Below are 12032 nucleotides of genomic sequence, written 5' to 3'. Positions count from 1 at the left end.
AAGAAAGAAACAAGGCTCCCAATCGGGAACAAAAAACAAAATGCCAGGCAGGCCCAAACAGTAAGAGAAAAAATGAAGAAAGGAAATGGGAAGCTGAGAATGCACAGAATCAGCAGTGACCAGCTCTAACAAATGACAGCATATTATTTTTACAAGACGTGTACCAGTGATGACTAGTATATTTAAAACCCCTACTGACTTGGAGCTCAATCGTTCTTTTGTAATTTCTTTCATGTAGTGTTCCTTCATTTTAAATTATTTGCTATTATCTGGTTGGGCTTTTCAAACATGCAAAATGCTGGCAACTAACAGAACCCCCGGCTGCCACCTGCTCCCCAACATCATAAAATTCCAAGGCAACGGCCACAAACATACGCAGCCTGCCTTCCTTTTTAATGGCACCCAGAGTGCTATATAGTAATTGCTCTACGTATGGGGTAAATTAGTATTTTATTACATAATGTGTGTGTGTCAGCCCACATCAGTTTCCCCTGTTCTGTGTGCTTTAAAGCCACATACATTTGATTTCCGACTTTAAGTAGGGAAATATATTCTAGTCATGCAGTAAGACTGCCACTGAGTCATACCACTAGGATCAGCTTTACAATAAACTTATAAACACAATGTTTTTGTAATAGCTTACATGTCACGTCTTGGAGGTTCCTTCATCCTTAAAGGCTCTACCACAGGATAGAAATGCCTGAATTCGTGACTGTTTATGGAGCAGTTTCCAGCAAGTCTGAAAGATTCTGATGGATGAAAGAGGGACATTCTTAAGGAAATAAGCTCAGATAGAACACAGAGAGTGGGGGCGTGTGAGCAAATGGAAGGCAGAGCGACTAAATAGCCTTAATGGGTGTGGTGCTACTGAGGAAGTGAGAAAGACAGAAGTATTTATATTTCTCTTATTAGAGAAGAGGGGATGGCATGGGGAGAAACATACACAGATATAAGAGAGGAGAAGGCTACGGAACCCAGGGAACGTCAGGAGTCAGGGTGAGAGAGACAGGATGTAGCAGTGCAGTGGTATACAACATTGGCCCACAATGGCCGAAGACACTGCAGCTTTTCAGCTTCATGACAGGCTACATAAAATATTAGGTTGTGGGTTAATGAAACATGCCTCTAGGGTATAGAAATGAACCATGTGAATGGCCAAAGGGCCTATCTCTGATAAAAATAGTACCCCCAAAAAATATTTTAGCTGGAACGAAACCCCAGTATGAAAAGAGAGGCTAATGAAGAAGAGAAAAAGAGGTTTGCTGTCAATGGGCTTCAAGGGGAAAAGAAAGAGGAGAGACTCCCAGAGGCAGAGATACTGACTTTAAGGACAGAGAAATAAAATCTTTTACAGAGAAGGCAGTGACTTCAAGAGAAATGTCTACTGCAAGGAAGAGAAGAAATACTCTAAGTCGTTATCCATATAAAAGCAAGAGGAACAAAGGCTAAAGGGACTAACGTGGTACTAAGACAGGAGACTGGAAGGTGGAACAAAAAGAAAGATTCTAGAGGAGGAAACCAACTATGAAGGAGCTGTGAATAATGGACCCGAGATAGAATCTCTTGGTTTGAGTTCCAAATCGGGGAGAAGATACTCAGATCAAAAGACTGTGTGATGTTTTGAGTTCAGGGTGAGGGAAACAACTGAGGAGAATCAGACATTGAGGAAGCAGCAGAAAGGGAAATGGCTTCAAAGGGGGATAGAAAGACTCAAAAGAAGAGAGTCCTTTGAGAGGAGCGAGGGATGTAATATGAAGGGGACTCCCTGCAAAGGCAAAAACTGAAAAAAGAAAACTAGAGGGAATCTACACACCTTTGTGCATGGACATAATCCTTTATTTCTTGTAAAGTACACACCTGTACCTGGGAGCTGGTCTCTCCTGTGCATATCACCCCCTGCCATTCTCCGTACAGGCCGCCCCGGGAGCGCCCACATGTGGACCATAGAGTGAGTGTCAACCCCTGCAAGCACATTTCAAATGTCAATATCAATACAAGTAGGAAATACATCTTACATAGCATTACAGTGTTCATACAACACCATCCTTTTTAGGTCGAGCCTAGCGGCAGCGCGCATGCACTGCTCGCTCTGGGAGGCATGCTGTAGTAGGGTATGCTGTGGATGCCTCGTCCACGCCTCGTCCACTCTCCTCCCCTATTTGTCATTGGCTTTGTGTCATTGTCCTTCGAAAATGCTGGCTTTTGATTGATTATGAGGCTTGCTATTCCCGCCTTGGTACTGCCTTGTCTCCCTTTGTTAACGCCCATAAGGACTGGACCTTTGGCTTGGTTGTTACACACAGTATGCTTCAATTACATCCTCCAAGCACTATTTTCTTGAAGGGCTTTCTCCTGCAGGGCATGCTCTCCCACAATGTTTTTTTTATTTTATTAAACGAGTGCGGCAGTCTTTAGCACTGATTATGGTGCTGCACTATACTTTTGTTCCCCTGCAATCCCAAACACGGCTGCATGTTTTAAAAAAATGTATTTACTTTCCGTTGCAATACTGCCAGCCGTGCTTTAGCTTTAAACATTTAAAGCTAAAACATGGTTGCTGTGATTGCTTCAGCAGCAAAGAAATGAAAAACAAATTTCATTTTTTTAAATCTCACCTAGCGTTGCAGCGCGCATGCGCTGCTCGCTCTGTGAGACATATTGTGTTAGAGGAGATTTTAGAAGGGGGCTTGAAGCCCCGCCCATTACTTTCATTGGCGGGCGTCATCGTTTATAGAAAATGGAGGCCTCCGACTGGAAATAAGGCTGGTTTATTACCGCCCTGTCTCCTTTTCAGACGGCCCATCCGGACTGGATGGTTTGCTTAACGGCTGTCGTGAAGTAATTTCTTATCTATAGGGGGCGTGTAGTGGCGGCTCGCTCATGTTTCCAAAGTCTTCTTTTGATTAGTACGAGTTTTCCTGGTGACCTGGGCAGCTGCGAGGGCAGACACTCTGCACTCGGCTAGTACAGACAATGTGGAGCGCTTTCCTCAGGGCAGTGGTGAGTACAGATTTATGGCGCAAGTGTCTACATTTTACAATTCACGTATGGGTGACTAGTATTGTTTTGTACTTGCAGCATGCTATGCATGCTTCACTTTCTCACTTTCACACCCACCACTAGCGGGACGGGCAGCGCAGCTCGTCCAAACATTTTTTTTTGTTAACAGTCGACCTAGAGCAACTGGGTTTGAGTGTACACCATGTCACTGTTTGCTCTGCCGTGAGTGCACCAGGTCACTATTTGCACTGCCGTGTGTGTGCCCGGTATCACTGTTTGTAGTGTGGTGAGTGTGCACCAGTGGTTGGCACCCCCGTACCTCTAATGCTGGGTCGGATACCTGAATCCACTCACTGCAGCTGCCTGGCTGTGGCCATTCCCGCGGCCCCCACCCCCAACCCCGCTGCAGCACCCCAAGAACTCCGCATTCATGTGTGGTGTTTCCCCTGCAGTGGGGACCCCACATATCCGAGTCCTTTAAAGATGCTTCTTTGAACCCCAGGATGCTCTCACCACCCAGTCCCTACATCTCTGTACCTGGCCCCGCCCTGCCCTGCGAGCAGTGTGGACTGGCTCTCCGGGGGACTGGGGGCCAGACGCTCCTTTGTGTGCCGGGGGCTCAGGGGGCATCTGGGCACCGTTTCACACCAGGCCTCAGGGCCATCCTATAGTCAGAAGGAGTTTAGTAATTGCACCTAATTAGCACATGGTTGTGACGTTACGGGGAGTTTAAAGCACAGGGGCTGCAGCGGGTTCAAGGAAAAGGACCACAGCCTTGGACAGGGAGGGAGGGTCCGCGGAGCCAGGACAAACGGCAGTGCCAGGACAGACGGCGGTGCCAGCACAGAGGGCACCAGTGCCGCAACACCCAGTAAGCAGGAGAAGGGATTTGTGGAACTTTTTGGAAGTGGTTTCTCTGTCTCCCGGTACTGCAGCGGGCCTTCTCCCCTGCTGGACTTTTCTCCCCTGCTCCCTGAGCACACTGGATCCTGCACACCGGACTATGGCCCCCGGAACCAGAGGCCCCCTGTTTATCACCGCCGCCCTCCTCCTGCACTGCATCTCGATCTGTGGAGCCATCCAGTGGCTGTAAGTGATGTATTCCAGTTCAAAACCTTTTAGGGGGGCTGTGGGGTGCATAGCTGGGGTGCTGGGGGACTCGTACAATGCCAAGGTCTTGGAAAGGGTTCACTGTGTTTTCCGAAGTGAAGGAGGGGATGGGTGTCTCTAAAACACTATTTAGTTTTGTGTTCACTACTCACTAAAACCCCAAGGAACATGCACTAATATATTGTATATATAGATCGCTTCTGCTTCATAATATTGGAGTCGCTTGTTAAACTCCGGTGGGGGTGGGAAGTCTGCATTTCCGGAAGAGGGTTTCAATAGCTGGGACTGATAAACCGGACGCATTTCGTATCAGCAGACAGTGATACAAACAGGGAAATAAACGTCTTTACATTACAGTATCCACAGGTTAAATGGCATTTGGAACTGCAGAGCCTTAGTTTATCGATACAGAAGCGGTTTATCCTGCACTTAAAAAGCGCCCTGATTCTCATTAGGCAAATCACTTTATCATGGACTGAGAGGCACTCCATTTCTAAGCTGATTTGAGCGAGCGAGTCTCAAAATTGCCCTTTCCGTTTTTTTTTTTTTTATAAATCTTTTTATTATTCCAACATAAAAGTCACATACAGTATCAAGTTGACAGTTCAAGTGATTATACAGTGCTGCTGCGTCGTAAGCGGATAGAAAACAGTTACAAACATTATATCACATCATCACATTCTTCCCTTCTTTGCATTTCTAGCTCCACCGTTGGGGATATACATGGGTTGCCCCGATAAGCATTCCATTTGCCCCATTTCCTATCCCACTTCTTCGGACACCCTCGCGATTTGAATAATTCTGTTTCAGCAATCATGCATTTATCTAGTTCTTTCACCCACAGTCTAGAAGTAGGTGCAACCACCGGCCCTCACCTCTTCACAATCTCACGCTTAACAAGGGGGTGTAACCCAGTGTAGTTAGTTGTTGTTCCACTTCCGTGAGGTCAGTCGGCTCCCATATGTTAAGACCCTTTCCGGGTTTTGGTGGACAAGGTACGGGGAGGGTTAAATTCCAGCACTTGATGGCTGATCTCAAGTGGTGGTAACATGCTGAAAATTAAACCGATTTAATTCTTGGTATAAGCGAAGTGAAAAGGTCAGATTTGGAGGACACTTCTCATGTCGTCAAAAAGTATTTGTTTTTGGGCCTTTGAACTATAAATCGCTTTTTATACCTATTACTGGTATGCGCCCTGCTTCGGGTTAGACCAGTGTATCGAGGACATTGAGGGGGCCCCCAAACTACATGCACACCTTAAGTGTATCCCCCAATCGCTTGTAGACTCTTACAGCAAGGCTTCTGTGCAGAATGGGAGGGGCTCTAAGCTGCCAGGAGGGCTGGGGAACAGCCACTTGCTAAAAGGTTCATGTATTGGTTACTTATTGCGAGTAACGCCCATCTTATAACTCACATAAAATGCTGGTGTGACCGATAGCTGCATGGGTTTGTGCGCGCTCGCCAATTCATTATCCTAAGCGCTCGCCAATTCATTATCCTAAGGAGACCATTAGGCTTTGCACTAACGATTTGAACATGACCAGCTCTCTGTACAGCACTGACACTGTGAACCGGTGGCTATAAGCCCTATGTAAATAAGTCCTTGCTGTTAAGAGTCAGGGTTGCGGGGACAGATTTAGCTGCGTCACAGGGGCCCACTTGCAGGTCACTTTTCATGCCTCCCAATAAAACCAGCCAAGGGTTAAAATACCAGCCCACCCCCTCCTTCCTTGGATACACTTACTCACCAAAAATCACTAAAGCTGTTATTGCACAGGAGAATTCTCACTATTTATGGCTGGTTCTGCTGGTGAGCGGCACAGTAATCCAGCTCGGGCCCGAGGACTGCCCCTTTCTCACCTCATCCTGCCTTATTGCAACAACCAGGAAGGGCCCCAATGGTAGATCTGGTGCACAGCCATGGTGTCCGGAGAACTACCAGGGGGCCCTGGGCTTTCTCAGACAGATGTTGGCTGTCGGCGACCCCCGCAACACCTTCCTGCTCTCATCCCTGTCTGGTTACACCGGAGCCGGCCGGTGGGAACAATGATAATATGGGAGGGTGTCAAAACCTCACCATTGAGTGTTTTAGGTCTTTGTTTACCCCCATCTGCTGATATAAAACTGCAGCATCACAACTGCCGCACTCCTCAGTACACGTGCGCACATGGTTGGAACATACACGGGTGTGTGTGTGTGCCTAAACACCCCTGCTTCTACTGCAGAGCGCCTCATGCAATGCAGCTCTAACACCTACCAGCTGGCTTCCATTACTGCCGGTAGTAGAAGGAATGTTTCACTTGCCCTCAGCCTGTGTCCACTCCACTGCACTATATTTCATTGCAATATACGCAGTGCCACTCCATGCCACTATACTCTACACAACTTTACTCTACACCATTGCGATCTACATCACATCATTTTACAAAATACATCATTCCATTGCTTACCTAACACATATTTACACTACACAAATACACTCCACTCCACGCCACACCACACAATTCCACGCCACACAATTCCACATCTAACAATTCCAATCCAACCCACATAATTCCACTCAAACAACATACATCCACTCCATAACACAAGGGTCATAGACATTGCCATTTACAACGCCAATAGCTCTAACTAATAGAAATGCGAGACCTATTGCATTTTTAATGCTTGTTTCTATTCTGTACTTGCCCTAAAGCAGATGTCATTCCGCCTTACCTGCAGCGGGTGCGGGGACTCCTTGCTTGACTCTGCAGCAGCAGCCCAGCTCGAGTCCAGTGTCAGATCGGGCTCCCACAGCCCCACCTCCGCCTTCCTTTCCTCTTTGTGTTTACGAAGAGGCAGCTACAGCCCCTCACTGGTCGCACTTTCAACTAACAGAGGGCTGAAGGGACCCGTTTTTAGGTCTCACCTGAGCCAGCGCATTAGCGCTGCTCTGGCGAGAGCTTTAGTAAATGGGGGATTTGGAAGTGCTTTCAGGCCTCCAAATACAGTGCATGTGCGCCGGGCGCGAGCACCATTTGGCAGCCTGCGTGATCATTTCGCGGCCGCTTTGATGTTCTCAGTGAGCCGCGCGGCCACTGAGAACATCAAAGCGGCCGCGAAAGTGCTCACCATTTGCCAGCCTGCGCCTCTCTCCCCTACCCCCTCCCTTATCCCACTTCCTGCTTGTTTCACTGTGCTGACTGCACCGCATCGCTGCCCCCCCCCCCCACTACCCGGGCGCCTCCCTAAACTTTCAGCATTAACAACAACACGGACGCCACGCTTAATATTTTGCAGGTGCACACTTTAAAAAAAAAAATTTAAATTACTATTAATGTGCTTTTTGTTTTTTTTACAGTACGTAACGCCGCATGTAATCACGGCTGACCAGGAAACTAAGCCAACTATGGCGGCCGCACGGCTCGTCCAACTCTATTTCAACATCTCTGCTTCTCGAGAATTCCCTTGTTTTCGTAAATAGCTCCTCGAGTCCCCACAGTTACATCCAGAAATTGTACTGCCTTCAGCGAATCGGCAGCAGGGTTGGACGGTAACACCAAATACACACTTCCCTCTACGGCGCTGGGGCACAGAGGCTGTACACACAGCATCCTTATATCACCCCCCCAAGCGTAATGTGCTCGTTCATACTACGCCACTTCTCATCAGCAAGTGACGGCAGTAAGTCCTCCCGACTGGAAAGAGCTCGGACATTCACTTCATTGCCTACATATTAGCACATCTACAAACGAAAGTGTAAATCGCCCCCATATTTAAACACAAACGTCAACCACACAACACCCTAAAATCAAACACCCTTCCTCCATTTCACTTTCGGTGCGCAACGACGCACAAGTCCAATTGAGACTTACCCTGCCTGTGTGGCGGCGGAGCGGGGGTGTTAACTGTCACGCTGCAGCTGCGTGTGGACTACGTCTGCAGAGGAAGCGAGCATCTGCACCCTTTGATGCGAATTAAGATTGCCCACTGTTGCTTCCTGTGACTCGCCGGATGCGCTGCAGCAGGTATGAAAGCGTTGCTTGCACTCTGAAACGGGTGCCGTCTTCGGTATGCAGGCTTCGTGCTTGTACAGCTGCCACCTCTTGCATGCTGGCTTTATTGGTGAAGGATGCTTGCAGGCGTGTTGCGGTGGAAGCTTGCACACTGCCGCTAGGGTGCGCAGGAAGGTATAAGACACCAAGAAAAGCCAGTTTACGGAAGTTTTAGTGAGTCGCCTCATTATCCCAACAAGCATTGGCATAGCCAATAGGTCTCGCCTTTGGGACCTTATAAGTGTTTAGCCATGCAACAGTTGCATAACTAAATACTTATAAGGTCCCAAAAGCGAGACCTATTGGCTATGCCAATGCTTGTTTTATGGGCCATCTGTCTCCCGGTGGCAGCAGGAGAAGCTTCGGCAGCATTCTTGTTTCATTAGAGTTGTACCAGGGCTAACTGTTTAGTAATATGCTTGGTCTTCCAAACATAAAGAACAAGCATTTGCAATGCAATAGGTTTCGCATTTGAGAGAGTTTGAACTGTTGGCATTGTAAATGACAATACCTTTCATTAACATGTTGGTTTTTAAAACATAAATAAAAGGCATCATTTACAATGCCAATAGCTTAAACTCTCGCAAACACAAGACCTATTGCATTGCAAATGCTTGTTTAAAGTGCCTTTGTAACACCAGGAAGTGATATTGGATGTGCAACTACAGCATATGATAGTATCCAATCGAGCAACATTAGCTTTTCAGGTATTCACATCAAGCAGGCACACAAGGCTATCTGTGCAACACCATCTGCTCATACTATCCATGCAACATCAGCACCTCAAAGTATCTGTGCAACAACATCTAAAAGAACCCTTGCAACACCAGCAGCATGCCTGCATGCACATATGCACAAACACCCCTACATTTTGTGGCTACTGAACACTGATACCTGCACACTAAGAGTGACAGTGCCCTTGCTGTTTAGGCCTCACCCATCCAACTCATGGAACACGGCCTATGTGATATGTGTGGTCTAGTAACACCAGTCACTCAAATCAAGAGGTAATTTTACTGCTATAACAGAGGAGCATACAGAATTGCTATGTCCAATTGTCTTTTAGAATGCACTTATCTTATCCATTTGCTCTCAGCATATTAGTTTGACACAACTTTCCACTTACTCAGTGTGCAACTCTTCTGAGGCCCCAATTACAAGGTGCTATTTATTGCACCTGGTAAAAACGATACCCTGGGGTTAGTTATCGGGTGCAATAAATAGCACCTATTAAGAGTTACTGGGGAATAATATGCGGATTGTGGTGTTAAACACACCAAAATCTGCATGGTTTGCTAAATACTATAAAAATTTCCCCTGGTAAATTTTGGCAGGCTTGCCCTGCCGAACTTTTACGAATGTTGGGCTATTTAACGCATTCGTTAATTATCAGATGTGTAAAATAAAAACAAACTCATTATTCCGCCCCATGCGTAAACAGGGGTGTTCACATGGGAAGGAATTAACCGTCCAACTTGTAATCGGGGTCTAAGTGTCTGTAACAATTGTTGTTGGAATCCCAATTTTCGAACCCTTATCTCTATACTTTGATGAACTCAAAGTTTTCCACATGTATTCTGAGAAAACATGGTGGTGGAGCGAATGTGGGCCTGTTGCTCAGGTCTACAACTTTAAAGCTCAAATCATGGTACTCGTAATGTGGCAAGTGAAGCCAATTCCCGAATGTGGCCAACCAAAATAGGCAATAGGCTGGTGCACAACTGTCAGGTCATACACACGCCATGTTCACTGATGATTTGTCATTTCAGTCCAATCTGTTAACTCAGGATAAGACCAGGGTTTTTGTCTTATTATCAAGATCCTTCCAACGCTTGTATCTCAACATAATTTTGAATAGTCTCTTGACTGCACTACCAAAATGCTCTTCTCCCAGAATGTTTTGTTCAGTAAATTGTTCTGTAGACAAACCCGTCATTGACCACTTTGAAAATCTCACGGTGTTTGTAAAGTAATTCTGATACTTATCCATTTTCCATTAAAAAGACATGGAAACATTACTGAAGTGGATATCTTGCATCCACAGCGTATACCTTGCATCTTGTTTAATATGACTACTTTTGACCATAGTTCTCCAGCTTTAAAATTGCTACCTTTTGTAAGAGAGAAAACTTCAAGATATAGTGTGCCATTCAATGAGCTTAATAAGTAATGAGTAAATTGTATGTAAAACACAGTGATCTGACAGAGACTTCTAGCCACAGACTCCTTACCTTAGAATATTCCGCAGACCTCAGACTAAGTCTGGATAATCTTGAAAAGTACACCTGGGCGCCAGTAGGTGGCATTGAGCAGCTCCATATCAGCATCATAGGAGTCATCCGCACCAGATGTGACGTGAACGGTGCCTATATCGGGAACTGTCCTGACTGCTGCACCATGAAATCCAAGAAATGTGAAGCTCCTGATGGACTGACATTGGGAGGTGGAGCGATGCAAAGGCTTTCAGCCATGTGGAAGGTCTCCGGCCCGCTCTCGAAGTTGTTCCCGTCAGATGTCGTTGGGCTTCAAACCGTGATGGGGTAGGTCCCACAAGCATAATAAGTCAAAGAACTTGAAGCGCTCTTAGAGTTCAGCGTCATCGGATGAGGTGCAGGAACGATGCCACAAGTCAAGGCCCTGCTCCCGCACTCCACCCACAGAGATTGAGCGTGGGCCCGCTCAGTGTCTCCCTGAGTTTTCTTGAGCCAAAGCAACCCCTGCCAAACTCAAAAGTTTTATGAGGCTCTACACCTCTTTTTGGGTTTGTGGACACCTCTGGAGCGCCTTTGCCCTGCAGGTTCGCTCACGGTGCCAGTCAGGCCTTCTGGATCTGGTTTCCGGACCGATCCCAGTCACAAATCCACAACCTTCGCCAGGGCTCAGTTCAATCGTTCCATTCCCGGTGCTGCCAATGCCTGTCGGCACCATCGAGCCCATTGTCATTCCTGACTGACACGGAGCCGGAGCAACACTGTGCAATGCCAACACAGCTGCTGACCGGACCCCAACAACTGTTATGAGTCAGAGACAGTGCCTATCTTGCTTTACAGGCCCTGTGGGGATTTTGGCTGTGGCGGTTATGAGGACCCCTATGGCTACCCTCTCCCCCATGATGACCCTTTGGCTCAGTCAGAGGACCACAATTGGTATGAGGAGCTGCAGGATGCCAGTGGTCTGGGCAACTCACCAGATACTGCGCTGGTCTTTCCTCCTAGTGTGGCTATGGAGTAAGGGGCCTATTTTGCTATGGTAGTAAGGAGGGCAGCTGAGGTCCTCTGCCTCCAGCTGCCTCCATGGAAGTCGAGACCAATGTCTTGATGGAGGAGCTTCAGCCAGGGGTATCCCACACAGAACTCCCTTTAATGAAGCCCTCTCTAATGTCCTGCTTGAGCCTGGGCCAAGCCCTGCATGGGCATTCTCGTGCAAAGGATGATTGCCCGTTGTCACCGCCCCACTTCTAGGGACCCAGCTTTACTAACCTAGCACCCCACCCATGAGAGTCTGACGGTGCAGGCCTCAATGTCCAAAGTGAATCCCGGTACATTCCCTATCACTTCACCAGACATGGAATCCAAGAGGCTGGATACTTTCGGGAAGAGGATTTGCTCTTCCACCAACCTTGCGCTGTGGTCTCTTGGGCAGATAAAGCCACACTGTGTGGGACTCGGTTGCGCAAGTACTGCCTCTGTGTTTGGAGGAGCCCCGATCCATACTGAACCAGGCTATTGCTGATGGCAGGGATGCAGTAAAATTCGACATCAGATGCGGCAGGACGCAACAGACTCACTGAGCAAGGCCATTGCTTCATTGGTGGCACTCTGCCGCCACGCCTGGCTGCAGTCATCTGGCTTTTCAGGGGATGTCCAGGCATCCCTTCTGGACATGGCC

General features: G+C 47.4%; 1 protein-coding gene across 2 annotated transcripts in view; it reads right to left on the bottom strand.

Annotated features, from left to right (window-relative positions):
* Positions 1-12032, bottom strand: part of RNF215 (ring finger protein 215) — an 84001-nt gene that overhangs the window by 42193 nt on the left and 29776 nt on the right. For both annotated transcript variants that reach the window (XM_085636273.1, XM_085636274.1), the window contains exon 6: positions 1858-1962. In XM_085636273.1, the coding sequence (XP_085492399.1) occupies positions 1858-1962 (105 nt within the window). The remainder of the gene's footprint in view (positions 1-1857; positions 1963-12032) is intronic.

Source organism: Triturus cristatus, chromosome 11, assembly GCF_964204655.1.
Source record: "Triturus cristatus chromosome 11, aTriCri1.1, whole genome shotgun sequence".
In the NCBI taxonomy this organism is placed as follows: Eukaryota; Metazoa; Chordata; class Amphibia; order Caudata; family Salamandridae; genus Triturus; species Triturus cristatus.
The sequence above is the reverse complement of the archived record's forward strand: the minus strand, read 5'-3'. Positions and strand labels throughout refer to the sequence as shown.